Here is a 17,538-nt window from a genome sequence, read left to right as displayed (position 1 = left end):
ATCAAGATGTTAAAAACTCTGTGTGTTCTACCCTGCAGCAGTGTAATAACTTTGAGAGGCAGGAGCTGAGGGGAGGAATAACAGGCAGAGAAGGTATCTCTCCTTTCCTTGATTTTCCCCACTCTGTAAAATCCTACTGTGTGATGTCACAATCCGATGGGTTTTCTTCTTATGCTGCCTATATGCATGAATATTCAATGATGAAATGGGAACAGCATGCTTGTGCCCTGCCCCTTCAGCCACACCCTCAGCTGTCTGTGCAGTGGGTCCAGTGACAAAGAAGCAGTTTTCGTCCCTTGAGAGCTCTTTGGTATATGTGAAATTTCTCAAAGTGTGATAACAGTTACTGACTTTTTTTGTTTATTGTTATGTATCTTGTTAATAATTTAACTAATCTGCAGAGACTGAGGCTAAGCTACAGCTTCGCTTATGGAAGACTTGGTGTATCATCTGTTCGAAGAAAATAGTACTTGAATTTATCACACCATGTGTGTTGTGAGGGATATTTTGCTGAAACATGGACTGTAATGCCTCCTTTTGAAGAGGCACTGCATCCCCAAAGCTGCTTCTGCAAGCTTTTGTCAGTCTCTTGCTTAATTGAAATTTAAACATCACGCATGTTAATGAACAGGATTATCACTATATGCTGGCATTTCACAGAATACTTTTCTGCAAAGGTAACGTGTGCTATATGCCACATATGGGCCAGTTTTTGATGCTTTTGATCAGGCTGAGCAATGTCTTCATTTGAGAACTCTTCTGTTAGATAAAGTGAGATTGCTCATAGGGTAGTTGCAGTTCAGCATGAACAGGAGTTTTTTTGAGTTGTCTCTTATTTATGAGGATTTCTGCCTGGTATTAACATCTATGGATGCTGGTAGGCTCATGGTGCATACATCAAAGAAACAGTATGTTCCTGTCTCAAGGAGCCTTGCATCCTTTAAACATGCCTCAGGGAAGCAGTTAGTGTCATGATCCCAAAGTGACTTCCTCATGCTAAACACCAGTAGGAATTGTGAGAAATTCTGGTACCAGCTTTTATAAACATATATACTCTAAATGTATGATTAACATTTAAGCTAATCAGCTATTTTTGGATGTTGCTTAGAGATACTGTGGTCCATGTGGGAAATCTTCATTTGATAGTGCAGAGGTGAGATGGGATGGCTGGTTAACAAATCCAGATGGTGCTTCTGCGACAGTGTGATTCCTTTGGAAATCTCTGAGCCTGTCAGGTGGTCAGAGCTGCTGATCTGTAGAAGCTGTGTCTTGATTCCTGGTAACCATAACTGTCTAAGTCTTTGCACGCCCTGATACTAAGCTTAGCCCAATACTAATGAGTTACTGGATTCACTGGGGTTTTTTGACCCAGGTGATTGTACTACTGATTTGTACTTTTTGCTTTATTTTTGAGGTTAGCTAAATTGTTTATCCCCGAGGCTGTTCATCTGGTGACTTTTACCAGCTTCCAGACCTGTATCTCAGTTAGGCTACCTTCAGCTCCTACAAGTGCTGCCATGATGATGCAGCCACAGCTGAAGAACTTTCCATCGTACCAGAGTTACTTAGGCTTTAGCTTGAATGACAGCTACATCTGATGGGACCAAGAAATTAGTTGAGCAGCAAAGTGAGGCATTAAAAGGCTCTTTGGAGCAGTGCGTTTCTTTCCCAGTAAAAGTAATTATTGTGCATTAGATGGTAATGGCTCAAGTGTTCAGCAATGTCATTGCTCAGCTGAGTAATAGCTTGTTATTCTTCTGAGGACAGCGTGTGCCTTGTGATTGACAAATAGATCAACCCTTGCTCCACAGGCTGGAAGTTTGGTGCTCCTCAGAGTGGTTTGGCACCTTACCATATAAAATCACTTTTGTGTAGTAAATCTTGAATGTTTCTCCTAAGCACTGAACTGTAATAAAAGTGATGGACACTGCTTTTAATAAAGCTGAATAAAGCAGCATATGATTGCTATTCATTTCTATTCAATTGACTAGAGACTGACAGGAACTCTGCAGCATTTAAACTACTAAAAAGCAGGAGGCTTAACTTCGTTTTCAGTGTGGACAATCAAATTGAATTGTTTCTACTTAGGAGGGTAGAGCTGGGCTTTTTCAAGTGGCCCATATTTTGCAGACTTGTTTTCTGCTAGGGTTCTTTTCTACTCTTCCATCCATCTTCAGGGCACTAATCTTACTGTATTGTGAAGGAACTGAAAAGGTCACAGAACAAATTTTACCTCAGATTGAAAAAATGGAAATTGAAATAGAGGTGTGGGAAGCACCAGTGGAAGAAGAAGGTGTTCCGTGATGCTGCATTCCATCTGCTTGGAATTTCAGCACTTAAATGTAGGTTTTATTAAGGATCTGGCCTGTAAAGAGCACCTTTAGCCTCATGGTCAATGACTGTGTAGAACACACACCACTGGGTAACTTTCTGGAGAGAGCTTTAATTTGATTGTCCCTTTTAGGCAGGCTTTTGTTGGCAGAGAGAATGAATAATGGCTGATCCTTATTTTCTTTTGTTTCAAGCATGTTAATGGTGCACTCCACTGCCTAACAGTGTGTGTATTTCACTTTAAGCTTGCAAAGATAACCTTGCATCCTGCACAGCCATACACAGCTGTATATTTTTTATACCTTTCCTCACTATAACTCGGCATTCTCCTTTTCTGAAGGGTTAACAAGCTAAAATGTTTCTGCAGGGAGAGGGACTCATTGGAGAGGAGCCTTTTCCTTTGTGAAGGTTATTATTAGTGTTAAGTACTATACTTAGGCTAATTTACTTGTATGTGTTAAATGTAGCAATTTTCCCCTATAAGAAGTAGTGTAGTTGTTTATAAGCAGAACTGCTCTCCCAGTTCTTCTGGTTTTCCTACTGAGTAGTTTACATTAGTTTCTCTTAAATTAAACTAATACTTTTATCAAAAAGGAGAGAAAAAAAGGCATGACATACCCATCCAGAACCTTACAGTTCTGGTTAAGGATGCTGAGAAGAAGAGACAGTATTACAGCTTGAATTAAAGGTTGAAAAGTTTCCAGGAAAAGAGCTCCTTTCCATAAGGAAATGTTTTGGTGGTTTTTTTTGTTTGTTTTTTTTTTTTTTTTTTTTTTTTACCCAACATCTAAAGGTTCATTTTGGCAGCAGCAAAGTACCTGAAATTTTAGATGCTGGGGGGTTTTTTTGTTTGTTTTGATTAAAAATGTCTTAATCTGCTGATTAGTAACAACTAAAGAGAAGTATACTCCTATGGTGGGAAGAGGGAAAGGAAGGTGTGGACCTGATCACTGCAATTCCTTGGTGCATACTTGAGAGAACTGGAGGTTATAGCCAGCTACCAGACTGAGATACATCCGCAGCAGAAACAGTGTTTTTTGCCATTCTTTCAAAACGAAATGGGCTTTACTGCCCCATGCAGGGTGACTTGAGAGAGCCGTGGCCTTAACTGGTTTTGTTTCTTAGCCTTTGAAGATGCTGACAGTGCTGTGGATGACCGGGACAGCGACTACCGCAGTGAGACCAGTAACAGCATCCCCCCTCCCTACCACACCACGGCCCAGCCCAACGCCTCCGTGCACCAGTTCACGGTGCCCTCGCGCCTGCAGCAGCAAGGGGTCCCGCGGGATTCCTGTGCTGACTCCCTACAAAACTATGATCTGGATTACCGGGAGCACGTGGCCATCAGGTGAGTGCTGTCTGCTGGGTAGCTCTTCTTTTCCCGTTGTTTTGTTGGCGGGGCCATGAAGCCGCCGTGCTGGCAGGGGAGGGCAGATCAAGGGCTTTAAAAGTCTTCTGATAGGAAGGTGTTTTGTTAGCATTGGGACTGTGCTGTGAACCAGGAAAAACCCATGAGGCTCCGTGTTACACCAGATCTGGGAGTTTAGGGAGTGACCTTTAAAAGATATGCTCAACTTTGAGGTCATTTACTCTTGGCTGTACCTTCCCCTTACCTTTTGAAGGCCAGAGCACTGAGTAGTTGATTGTTCTGGTACCACTGCATGGGCATGCCTCCCAAGCCAGTGAAACACAGCCTAGCAGAGTTATCCTATTGGGAGCTTCTTTCCCGGGGCAGATTTATCCTCTGTCCTAGTTTAGTTCTGGTTCTATTGACTCTGTCAAAACAACATATTCAAGAAGAAAGTTTGTAACCAATTAGTTGGGGTTTTTTGGTTGATTTTTTTTTTTTGGTCCTCATACAACCTTGTTGAATTCTGTGCTTTCTCTTTTGGTTTACTTTGAGCTATGTGAAAAATGGTTTACTTGATCTAAATTATATTTTTGACCATAAATCAGTGGTTTCACAACTGGTTTTAACTTAAGTATTAAGCATTACAGCATTAATTTATGATAATAAGTTAATAATAGAGCTGGTTGTGTAAGGAGAAAGCAGAAGAACTTGGACAGTGCTGGTCAGCTTGGTAAGAGTAGGTGTGTAGATGGGCTATGCTGCTGCTTCTGCCTTGGATGTGGAAGGAACAGGCAATTGCTTAAAGACTATCACAGATGTGCAGAGTTTTATATGTATTATAACTGATTTGTTCTACTTTATGTCCCTTGGTAAGAATGTTCTTGTTTCCTGAAGCCTGAACCTGAATTCAGTTGTCCTCATGGGTGTATGACTGAGGCTAAATTTTGCTCTTCTTGACATATGATCATTAATGGTAAAGGAAGAGTTTTAGTGGTAACATTTAATGTTGTTACTGTTATTGAGGTTTCAAGAACAGAGGCAAATATGCTGACAAAATGTGTTCACTGCAGTGTGACATGTTATTCCTAGCGCTCTTTTCCTAGTCCATTAAATATCTTGTATAAGCAAGTTATTGCCTTTCCCATGTGATTCTGTGCTGCTGGTTTGCAGTGGTAAAATTGCCGAAGATCTTACTGAGAGTCTGTGTAGATGAGCTGAGGCATTCTCTTTATGGAAGAGCCAAACTGAACAGTGGGATTGGGCCCCCAGCCAGGGGAAGCCAATGGTGGCTGTGTATTTTTGCAGTTGTGTGACTTCTTGGGGTGGTGTTGACAATACAAGTAGTCTTTCATGGCTCACCTTTCTTGGAGCCAGGGTGTTTGTGAACTTTTAACTGTATCTAAAGGCTAAATGTGTTCATAAGACCTTCCAAAGAAGCACTTCTGGTTTGAATTGTTACAGAATAACAAGCTAGAGTATGAATTTGTGGTTTGGGGTTTTTTTTCCTGATTTCATGAAGTATTGGTGTGAAACAATCTGGACTGATAAAATTTAATGAGCTTTGTAGACTGCTAAGGTCTAAAATTACTTTCAGTCCAGGAAGGCTAGATGGTGATCGATTCCCTCTGAGCCTGCCTGTTCCCATGTGCATTTTCCACATGCCCAACAAGATTTTTTGCTACATGTTTAATCTTAAAACTTAAAAAATGCAAATAAGCTTTCCAAAGAAGCTATGTGGGATTCTCGTTCTTACCAGAAAGGTATTTCTAATTAGCTGGCTGAAAAGAAGCATGTGGGTAGGTCTTAAATATTTTCAAAACAAAGTTTTAGCTGAGTATTGCAAAACTAAACTGTCCTAGCAGCAATTAATGCTATGGACCATGCAGTCACCAGATGAAATCAGTGTTCCTGGCAGTCTGCAGGTTGCAGTTCATGACAACTGGTGGTCGCTGAGGAAACGACGGCTTGTAGGAGGCTGTCCTGGGCAGACCCAGAGGAACCAGACAAAGTTCTGCTAGAACCTGACTTGAATTGGGCAGAGTGTTGTCAGTGCCAAAATGCCTCAGTTGAAACTGTCCTAACACCTTAGTTTTTTTCTTGTGACATCTGAGTTTGGGTGGAAAAGTTCTGATTCTCTTTATTAGCTGTTACATGTGATCATACTTGTTTGATAGAAGTACATGTATTTTCTTCCACACTTTCCTAGGGATAACAAGCAATATTCTTATTTGTCTTTGGAGAATGTTTTGCTACCAACAGCCAGTTTGGCTTCAGAATAGCAGATATCTTCCCCTCAGATTTCATTTATTTATTTTTTTTTTTAAGCACTAAGTTTTCTTTGCGATGTTCATTTTGTGTAACCATTTGTCCTCCATGTCTCCCTGCTCTTTGCTCTCTTCACTCCCAAGGCGATTTGATAGCATAGATTCCACTGTGAGTGGCTGCACTGACCCAGAGTCCACATCTGAGTGTAGTCAGATGACAAGCTGCCAGTGCTCGCTAGAGAGCAGGCGCTCTCTAGATCTGTCGGATAGGTGGGTTGACCTCTCTGCGCCTGTGTGCTTGTCTTGTGATACATTTCAGCTGATGTTTGCTGTTTGCCTCCTCTCTCTTTCAGATCTGTGGTAATCAAGTGCTGGGCTGATGTTGTCATCTCTTAGTCCTCTCATGTGTTGGACTTCTCATCATTGCTTTATTTCTTGTGAAAGGGATGCTTTGTAGAAGTACAGGGGAAACACATATAGGGGAAGGCACTCAATTGCAAAGAAAAGTAATTTCCTTTGTGCCTAAATTAGCCTATTGTTGGTTCAGCATTTACAGATAATGGCTCTTCAGGCATTCATGTAGGTCCCATTGCTTTCAGTTGAGATTTGGAAGGTCTTGATCCAGTAACTATGGTGGCCCTGGGAGTCTTTTAAATTTCGTTAGCTTTTAAAAGAAAATTATTTCAATTACTGTTTTAAAATTGTGAGCAAGAAGTGTAGTAAGTGTACTAAATGTTTATAACAGGAGTAATTTAAAGTAATGAGTACCATTTCAATTACAGTAAGTTGGGTATTACTGGTGGAAATGCAGTACTAAACCAGCAGTAGTGAAAATGCAATGACCTATTTCTTTTTCAGGTCTATCCCGATAGTGTTCTATATTGGGCTGCCCCAATGTGATGATGTGAGACAAAGCTGTGGTGCATCTTTCAGATGATCATTTTGTTATTTTTACATCTGCTTTCTACCTGCTTATTTTTATGTAGATTGCCAGGAGCTGTTCTTGTGAGATTCAGATAAAGAGGAAGCTTTCTTGCTACTAACCTTTGGGCTGTTGAACAATTGAGATAATCCTTCTGACCAAGGGCTAGGAATTAATCCCAAAACCCCAAGGGTCATTTACTTGGGTTTCTGAGAAGCCTGGAATTGTTTCACAGTTTTAAACCGTTCTCCCACAATGGACAAGTTGCTGGATCTGTTTAGATGCATTATAAAGGGGAAGTATGGATCCTGAAAAGCATGTGAGGCTTGCAATGGGCTAATATCCAGTGCCAGTGTTTTATTTTACCTTCTGATCCAGTGACTACCCCGAGAACCTTAATTTTGTGTTGGTAGGAGCCCCTCCAGGCCAGTAGCTGCAGTGAGAGCATTCCCAACAAAGAGGAGTGGTGGAGTAGCCAAAACTCCTCATGCTGCTGGTGTGCACAGTTTGCACACTTGCCCGGAGTCCAGTGACTCTTGAGTTTTTACATGAAGTCTCTGCTTTGTAGCCACCCCTGGAAGACACAAAGTCATGAAGCAGAGACAAAGTCATTCTGCTTTTTGAATACTGCTAAAACAAAAGTCTGCAGCATGGAGTGACCGAAATGCAGGCACAGCGTAGTGGATGGTGCGCGTGGGCACTGTATCTCAAAGTAGTCCTGCTACTGCAATAAGTGACTTCTTTTCAGCATGCCTAAAAAAGTAACAGCAGAATACTGGTGCAGCCAAGGCTGTGTGCCCTCACTTGATCACAAAAAGCTGTTCTCTTTCAAATAAGCACTTCTAATTTTTGTGCAGCCATAACCTGTGGAATCTCACAACCCGTGCTGCTTTTTTTGACTATTTCATTTAAATGTAATGGTGGTAGATTGGCAGGTTTTCAACGTTGTTATTTCTGAATGTTTCTGATTTCATTTTCCTTTATTTAATGCCTGTTTTACCATTGCTGTTTTTTCTGTCTTTTCTAGAGCTTTTTCTAAAACTGTTGTTTTTCCCTTCCTGTTTTTTTTGCTGCCTCTCTTTCTTTCCCTCCCACCTCCTTTATTTCTCATCTTAGACAAGGATCTCTAGCCAGAAATGAAAGAGTCAGGATCATTCCATTTAACTCTGAAGATGGAGAAGAAGAAGAGGAGAGTAACTATGAAGAGCTAGGAAAATTGCTAATAGAGGAATTCTTAGAAAAAAATCATAAAAATAGAAGTTGGCATGAGAAAAACATTAAAAAGATGCAGACTCTCTCGAAACGAGAAAATTTCAGTCACTGTGAAAGATCAAGGTGCTGCCAAAGGGTGTGTGTGGAGTCAGGATCTGTAGATGTCCCTAGATATCCTGAGGAATATGATACAATAGATAGAAGAAGGAAAAAGAAGCTGCGATACAATTTTGGAGGGAGAGAACAAATAAGCCTGCAAGGTAATGGAGGTCTACATTTTCCTGGGGAGAAGGCAGTTTATTTCAATGGTGTGGCAACTAGTTCTGAGCTAGTTGATGATTTCCCAGTATATGATAGAACTGGAAAATATACCAGTAGCTCAGAAAGTAAGGAACGGTTGCCTGCTTATCCAATCCTGCGTCCATACAAAAATGGGTTAATGGTTAAAAGTGGCAAGTTGCCCATCAAGCAGGGAATGAACCGTGAGGACTCACTTCACCTCAGTAACGCTGAAGACATGAAACACATGGGGATGCCAGAAAACACTTTTGTGCCTGTGGATGTCCTTGAGGAATTTGACAGCAGTGCTTCTGATGAGTTCCAGTACTCGCCTGTTTCGGATGATGAAATGGAGGAACTGGCTACGCTTTCAAAAACGTGGTGTGATTCTGACATCAACCATTTGAGAAACTTAACTGTTAATGGCCCTGCAAATATGGGCTCCCAAAAAAAGGCTAGCTCTGATAAAAAACATAAAACTAAAGAGAGCAAGCGTGTTCATACTATGCAAGACTTGACACTGTCTCCTGTTGAAGAACCCAGCGAGGAGTACATAGACACAATGGATGAACTTCAGTGTCTAGTAGAATCAGTCTCAGAATACTTGGCTGAAAAGGAGGAAGAAATCAGCAAATTTGGTACACTGCCAGAAACCAGAAAAAATGTTGAGAGCGTGCCACTGAAACAGGGTAATGCTGATAATTCAGTAGAAGCTAAAAAGTCTGAAGAGACCAAACAACCTGCTGTGGAGGAGAGTACCAAAGGCAAATCTGAATCTCTTCCAGACTTGTCAGGTGTGAAAAATACAGTAAATTCCCTGTTCAGCTCTTTCACAGAAAAGGTAGGGTCAAGCACAAAGCAGCTCACAGCATCTGTTGAAAAGCTTGTTTCTTCCACTCCAGAGAATACAGAAAACAAAAACTCATCAGAAGGTGGAATCTTGAATGTATTTTCTAATAAGTCTAAAAGCGAGAGTTCATCTTCTGGAGGAGCAACAGATAATAAAGCTGACACCAAGTTCTCCATTCAGTCTTTGCTACCATCCCCAGTGAGTGGTGATAAAAGAGCCCAGAACATAAACTCCAACAAGCCAGAAACCACTGAGGTGGACAGTAAGGCTTCTGCACCACATCATCCCCAACAATCACAAGGAACTGCTGCTGACGGCCAGCAGAACCAACATTCAGTTGTGAATTCAGTTCTAGGCATGTTTAATCCTTTAAAGATCTTCTCTGAGAGGGAAGTGCCAAAGCAAGAAGTCATAAAGGAGGAGCACACCAAGGAGGACAGCCAGGCTGCGAAAGTTGATGAGGCAAACAAGAGTGAAACACCGTCTGGACAGACGTCAGCCAGGACCAGCAGCATTGTTCCAGAGGTACAGAAAAGTGAGACTGGAAGTGAGGCAGAGGTAAACGCAAATAGCACTTCTGTGTCTTCAATCTTTGGCAGGCTCACAAATTCAGTCAGTTCCTTCAGCCTGAAAGCCAATTTTGATGGTCTCTTGGCTCCCAAGCAGCAGGATATGCCACAGAAGCAACCAGATTTGCATCCTGTTACAAACCAACCAGCTGCCACTGTGAAAGAGGGTGCACCGACTGCCAGGGAGCAGCCTCCTGCAAATCACTCAGGGGATCAGCATACTGCAGGTCATGGACTGGGAAACAAGCAAAACAGAGGTAATGTGGAACCGAATTCACAACCTCAAGGTCAGGGTACAGCATCTGAAAGCTTTTTCAGCCCACTCAAAAAGTCTTTCAGTCAGTTGTTGCTTCCTTCTGCTGAACAAGGGCAGAAAGAAAGTACATCTGAGCATTTTAAAGGCCATAAGTCTGAGGAGGATATAAGACAAAATAGTTCATCAAAGGAAGAACACTCATTTCCTTTCACTGGAAAACTTCCTTTTTTCAGTGGTCTGGGTTTTTCAGCAAAGCAGGAACAGAAGAATGAGAAAGGAGGCTTTATTCCTTCGTTATTTAAATTTTCTTCTGCAGAAAATCTAGCACCTACAAAGGACCAAAGAAGTGACCAGAGTTCTAACGACAATTCTTTACCTGGAGACAGAAACAGGAATTCAGAAAATGCCGATTCATTAAAATCTAGCTCAGTTCCAAATTTATCAGACCATAAGGAGGAACTTTTACAGAGAAAAAGCACAAATAAAGAAAATCTATCTAGTGGCCAAGGAAACAGAGAAAAGCACCAGGAGAATGGCTCTGCTACCACTAAGGCTGCAGAAGAGCAGCAGAGAACCAAGAGTACTCAGGAAGAACCTGGAAATGTAAAAGAAGGACTGATGAAGGAAGGACTAAACAACAGCTTAGTTGAATCCACGTCTTCAGCCAGAGGGCCAGAAGCTGCAAGTGCAGACGACATGGAGAAGAAGCACGCACCAGGTTTTCTTTCTGGGTTCCTTCGCATTTCTTCCAATGAAAACACAGCCCATAACCAAGACCTACCTGCTAAAAGTGAGGGCGATGGCCAGAAGAGCACTTCTCCTGGATTGTTGTCTGGCTTATTTAGGTTAGCTTCAAATGAAAACTTGTCTGAATCTAAGCAAGAGAAGGGGAAAACAAACTCTCTGGGCTTCATGAAGCTCTTTGATAAAGGTGAGGATTCTAGCTCAGAGACAAAACCCAGCAACTCGGGAATGGCTTCTGACAGTCAAAGCAGCACTGGAGAAAAACAGGAAGCTTCCAGCTTCTTAAAAAATCTCCTGCCTAAACCAAAGGAGAAACAAGATCATGTGAAAACAGTGGAATCTTCCAAAACTACTGACCACCTGTCCGGTGCAAAAGTAAATAAAACAGCTGAGCCACATGCTCCCCACTGTGGGCATCCTGTGCAACCTGAAGCTCTAAATATGCAAGACAAGGTACAGGACTTATCTGGAAAGCCTAAAAATAGTAGACATATTCCTCATCAGGATGTAGAATCTAGAGTAATTCCAACTCCTTTAAACAAAGGATCAAATGAATTTCTCAATTTGACTAATAAAAGCTATAACCCTACGGAGCAGTACTCAGTTTATCAGGAAACAAGAAGCCATTCTGGCTTTGAATGGGAATATGAAATGGGGGAACTGGCTGACACTCATGGAATAGCAGTTCCAGTTTACTACGTGTTAAACCAGGACTCTGTTCTGCCCCCTCAGTTCCTGGACTGGCCTGCAAATGATATGGTAGTGAATCTGTGCAAAAAGGATGGGAATGCAAATGTGATGGATTGGCAGACTAATGCCAATTTTGATGGACAGAGTTTAGATTTAAGTGCAATGTCATATGAGTCATTTGACCAGTTAATGTTTCAAGATGTTTGTTCAGAAGAAAATGATGCATGGGCTGCTAATTCTGTGAATGAAAGTTACAGTAACTTTCCACCCTTTGAAAGAGATGTCAGTTACTCATTTGAGGAGCTGCCCATGGATTTAAGCTACTCCTCTGGCTGTGATGGAACAATGTGGACACTAATTGACCAAGAGACGTTAAGTATGGACGAGAGCTTCATGTACTCATCCTATAGCCGGGAGTATCAGGAGTGGATAACGATGCTTGAGCAGGGCATATGGTGGCCATCAGAAGATGGTGATTGTGGATACTACATGTACAGTGATAGCCAGTACGTGTATTCACTGCTCACTGATCCCACTGGACAGTATGTCTACGTGTGCGCTCCTGAAACTTATTCTTACCCAGACTGCTGGGATTATAACTTTCAGATGGATTCCATTCCAAGAGCTGTGCTAGAAGACAACACAATTGCTGTTTGTGGTTTTAAAGTCCCTCTTGGCAGTGAAGATGAGCTGTTTTGGTTTGCTGAAGAAGAGTCTCTAGATGATTATACAACAAATAAACCCCTGGATTTGTCAGTAGCTCTGCAGAGGAGTGATCAGCTAATGAACATGAATTTGGAAACCTTTTCACAAATGTTTGAGGAGTCTATTTATTATCAGAGAGAGCAGCCATTAGACTTCTCAGGTTATAAGCTTCAAAAACTCAAAGTAGATTTTAGGCCTGAGAAGGAAACCCTGAATCATTCAGAGGAGCCTCCATTAACCCTTGATCTCAGAACACATTCCAGAGCAGCTTTCAGTAAATCCCTGAGTAAGGAGGTCCACACTAAGGAAGTCGAGAAGGCTGTCCCTGTGACAGCTTCTGGGAGTGGGTCATCAGGATTCTTTGGTTTCCAACTGTTTCAGTCTACTCCTAAAGCTGAGGAAACTGTAGCATCTACTGAAAGAGTAACAGAAACAAAAAAGACAGAGGAAGATAAGAAAACACCAGTGAATAAAGTTAGCTCTTTATTTTCTGCTTTGGGTGGACTAATTGGAAAGTCTTCGGGCCCTGGCTCTGAGACATCAGAAGATTCTGCCTTGAAGAGGACAGACACACAGTCACTATCATCTGAAAATAAAACTGATGTTTTACCACTTACACCAAATAGAAAATTGGATGAGGCACAGGCAGGGCAGAAGTTTCCTGTGACATCAGAACTGAGAAGGAATGCCTCATCAGAACTTAATTTGGAGGCTGCTAGAAAGGAAAAGCCAGAATTAAATCAAACAGAAAACATCCGTGTTAAAAAAACAGGATTAACAAGATCTCCCTCTGTACTGAGCCAGACTGCTCCAGACAGCAGGCCCATACGAGAAGAGAGACCTGTCAAAACAACACCAGCTTCCAGGCATCTTGAAAGGCACGCAAACGTTAGTGAACCTTCTCAGTCACAGCCAAATCAGAGCCAACCAGCCACTGAGCCTGAGGAGACATTATTTAAAAGTGCTCTAAAACTGTTCAGTCTTGGAGAAGATTCTCCTGCTAGCTCAACTGCCAACAAACCCCAAGCTTCTGGATTTTTTGATTTCTTTAAAACACAGGTGAGCAAAGCACCACAGCCATCACCAGATTTGAAGAAAAGTCAAAGTAATAAACCAGAAGAGGTGAAACAGCCAGAACAGAAGGAAACCTCTGGCATCTCATCACTGTTTGGATCCATCGGAGATCTCTTCAAAGTGGAGCCTGTGTCTTCTCAACCAACCTCAAGCACTACAACTCTTCCAAAAACCAATAGCAGAACTGTGGCTGAGCCAAGACAAAAACCTGAGAAGTCTGGGGGTCTTCAGAGTGCCAGTATGCCGTGTCTGTCCTCCACCCCTAAGGAAGAGGTGAGAACAGAAGGCATGGACAGCCAGGTCTCTCCTAGTCCTGGGGTGCAAAAGGAACAACAAAGCAGAAAAGCTGTAGAGGGGCCTCCTGAGAGTAAAAAAGTGCCTCCTGGGAATGCTTCACAGAAGCCAATGGGTGTAGGTCCCAGAATAAGCCAGCTGAGCCAGTCAGCCGTGCAGCAAAGCAGCACACCCACAGTTCCACCAAAGCAACAAGCAGGAGATCGCTTAGGAGACACAGCCAATCGGGCAAAACCAAAGCCAGACCAGACACCTAAAGAGTCAGGTTTCAGTTTACCATTCAGCTTTTCTGACATCACTGCTCCGAAATCACAGCCAGCCAGTAAGAGCATATTCTCCTTCTTCACTGGGTCGGATGAACCAAAGCCTTCAGCACCTGCTGCTGCTCCTGCTGGCGGGAAGCAACAAGAAACAGAGGGACTGTTTCATCTGCCCTCCTTCTTCTCCAGTGGTCCGTCTGCTGAGAAGAGCGTACCTCAAAGAAGCACTAGCTTTAGCTTTTTCAATTTGACATCGTTTTTGGATGAAAAGCCTCAAACTACTCCAGGACAGGAGAATAACACAAAACCAGCTAAACCAGTGAGTTCTAAGCCACCAACTGCTCATAGACAGGAGAGTAATACAAAACCAGCCAAACCAGTGGACTCTAAGCCACATGTGAAGCAAAGTGTTTCCGCTGACTCTGGTGTCAAAAGCAGCAGTTCTACCAGGCAACAAGATGCAGACAATAAAAAAGAAGTTGATGATATTATTGCAGCAGTGACTGGCAAACAAATATCTAATGACCTCAGCATCCCAGAAAATAAATCAGAAATGCTGGCAGTGGAAAATGTGAAAAATATAGAAAGTATTGCTGCAGTAGCTGAAGAGAGTGACTTAGAAAAGCTTCCACAGACAGATGACACTGCAGTAACCAATTCAGCTGCTTCTGATCCTTGCCTTCAGACTCCCACTGTGCAGGAAGGTTCTCAGACTATTTCCCTAGGGACAGAAGAAGATGCTTTGCGTAATACAGAAAAAATGGACAGTCTTGAATTTCCCATTGATAAAGAAGAGCCTTATTCTTCAAAAGAGCAAACTTCTGAAAAGATGGATAATAGCATGGCCTCAGGTGATAAGATGGATTCCCAGGGTCGAAAAGATTTAAATAGTACAAGTGACATCAAAAATGAAGCAGTCTCTGAAGAAGTCTGTGTACAGCATGAGTTGCCAGAACATGAAGTACCTGAACAAAATCTTGGTGACAGCTTAAAACAGGCACAAGAGCCAGAACATAAAGTACCTGAACAAACTCTTGGTGACAGGTTAAAACAGGCACAAGAACCAGATCATAAAGTACCTGAACAAACTCTTGGTGACAGGTTAAAACAGGCACAAGAGCCACACACTCCTCCTAAAATGCCAGAGGCATCTAATTTTCAAAACAAACCTAAGGAACCTGAGGGTGATAAATCAGTTCTGGATTCTTCAGTTGAAATGTTTTCAAGTTTCATGACAAAAATGAAACCACCTAAAACATTTTCTGGTTTCTTTTCACAACCTCAAGCTACTGCACCTCCTCCTGCACAGAAGAGAAGCTCTTCTTTCTTTGGTTTCTCCTCCCTCCCAAGTGCCCCAGCACCAGCTTTCACAAATGATCTCTTTGGCATCTTCAAAGGTCCAAAAGAACCTCCAAAAGAACCTCCAAAAGAGATGCCTCCAAAAGAGATGCCTCCAAAATCCACCCCTAAACCTCAAAGCAGTAGTGTGAAAGATGTCACTGGGTCTGTTCCAGCAAAAGACTCTAAGGAGACAGAAAATACAGATGCAACCAGAGAGTCTAAAAGAGACGTCTCAAGCTCTGTGAAGAAGGATGTATTACCTGTTTCAGCAGAAGAAAACTCCACAAATGAGTCTCCTATGAAAACAGAAGCTGAGTCAAAACAGAACTTGGAAACCTGTAAAGAGGAACCTTTGAGGATCATGCCAGAAACGGGAGTCTGTAGTGAGGAACAAGCCCCTGAGGTTCTGCAGCTCGATAAGGAAGCACAACCCTCTGAGGTGGTAGATACTCAGCCATACCAGTCTGATCTCAGGGATGCAGTTGATACAGTGCAGGCTGAGGCCACTGACCAGACTGATGTAGGTACTTCCCTACTAGATACGGGGTCTTCACATGTAGCAGAGGAACAAGCTGCTCCTGCAGACAAGGCAGCCATTGACGTCCTTCCCTCTGACTCTACTAATGAGCCTGCACTTGAAATGGAAGCCCCAGCTAGTGAGGCAGGCACAAACCTTTCCCAGTTAGACAAGAGTGCTACACTTGAATCAGAGGCTGCTGTTACAGGGGATCAGGCCAATGCTGGTGTTGATCAGCAGGACTTGATCAGTAGCAATGATAGAGAACCCACAGCTCCAGCTGATGAGCCCAGTGTTCATCAGCTTCAGCCAAATGAAGATAAGACAAGTGAAGTAAAACAGCAAACTGCCAAAGAGGAGAAACATTTAGCAATTGATGAAGTGCCTGCAGAAGGAATTGCTTCCAAATCTGACTTGAAGAAACAGGATAATGTCCCTCCAGATACAAATAGTAGTAAAAATGTCTTTGAGATACCAAACATACCCAGTTTGCCAAAATTCAGCTTTATGTCATCTTCTGATAGTGGAAAGCCATTTGGGTCGTTCTTCTCTCAGCAGCCACCCTCTGTTAATAAAGCAGGAACAGATCAGGGCCTCATGTCCAGTTTTAAGAAGCTTTCTTCATCTCTGTTTGAAGGAGGTAGTGAAGAAAAGGTGAGTAAGCCAGAGAGTGCCCAAGGAGCAGTATTTGGGAAAAAGCTAGATTTCTCCTTTCCCTGGCAAAAAGACATCAGGGAGACCTCTGCCAAAAAGGAACCAAATGTGCCACCACAGGCTTTGTCAAAACCAGATGACAAGGTGTTAGGAACAGTCAGTTCAGATGAAAACTCAAAATCTGCAGTTTCAGATCAACCGACAGATGCAAATATAGAAGTAAAGTTGTCTTCAAAGCAGCCTGACACTGTAGACAATGAACTTTCCAAAGAGCCATCTGGTGCAAGCACTGTTGATGATACATCCAGCAAAGAGCTGGGAGAGAAGTTTGGTAAAGAGTCAGAAGATCAGCAGAACGTGATTTCAGGTGAACTGCAGAAGGACGATCAGGCAGAAGAGCATGTGACAGAGAAGCTTGAACTGGGAGAAACTGGGCTTGATTCTGCTCCTGATGGAGCAGTGCTTCATCCTAACACACTGACTGCAGATCTGCAGAGCGTGGAACAACAGAATGAGAAAAGGCTAGTTACAAATGAGGCATAATAAATGGGTTTTGACCATTTATAATGCAACACTGCAGCAGTAGATGATGGCCTTGGTGTCTGATGTTTGTAGCTCAGTCCCATTCCCTGTCTGTTGTCAGTGTTTGTCACAGAGGTTATGGCAAACTGCAGTTGCAGTTATGTACAAGCCCTTAGACCATTTTCTCGCCTTTTTCCACTTTTCTTCTGCAAGTGTAATTGAATTTCCTATGTTCTTATACTGTGTGCCACTGAATGAAATGCTTCTAGTGCTGATTTCAATAGCCTCTCAGAAGTATTTGTGTGTTAATTCTGCTGCATATGATTCACTTTGCTTTCTTGTTTAGTGATAATAATATTGTATTTGCCAAGAAAAAAACTAACAGTGGGTAGAAAGTACTGGTAGGAAGGAGCATTTTGTTTTCAAAATGCAAGATAAAGGCTTTTAGAGAGAAATTTAACTTACTGATGATGCATTATAGAACTACTTCGGTTCATTTCATATTACCGAATATATTAAAACATTATCAGAGATATCAGTGAAGGTATTCTAATGCTCGCTTTTCCTAAAATCTGTGAGAAGGTTATTTCATGCAGTTATGAAAACCACTAGAGGAAGGTATCGGTATTTCATGAGGCTGTATTAAGTCCTCTGCGTTAAGTTACAATCACCTTCAAAAATCAAAACAGAGACTCATTAAACT

The 17,538-nt window shown here is 42.2% G+C and overlaps 1 protein-coding gene across 2 annotated transcripts in view; it reads left to right on the top strand.

The window, feature by feature from the left end:
• The window catches only part of UNC13B (unc-13 homolog B), a 208,235-nt gene that overhangs the window by 58,873 nt on the left and 131,824 nt on the right, over positions 1–17,538 (top strand). The window contains exons 8-9 of one of the 2 annotated variants that reach the window (XM_051804591.1): positions 3,457–3,679; positions 6,091–6,216. In XM_051804591.1, the coding sequence (XP_051660551.1) occupies positions 3,457–3,679; positions 6,091–6,216 (349 nt within the window). The remainder of the gene's footprint in view (positions 1–3,456; positions 3,680–6,090; positions 6,217–17,538) is intronic. The other variant, XM_051804592.1, reaches the window with a different exon arrangement.

Source organism: Manacus candei, unplaced genomic scaffold, assembly GCF_025592945.1.
Source record: "Manacus candei isolate 608988 ecotype Guabito, Panama unplaced genomic scaffold, ASM2559294v1 h1tg000061l, whole genome shotgun sequence".
Taxonomy (NCBI): Eukaryota; Metazoa; Chordata; class Aves; order Passeriformes; family Pipridae; genus Manacus; species Manacus candei.
The sequence above is the reverse complement of the archived record's forward strand: the minus strand, read 5'-3'. Positions and strand labels throughout refer to the sequence as shown.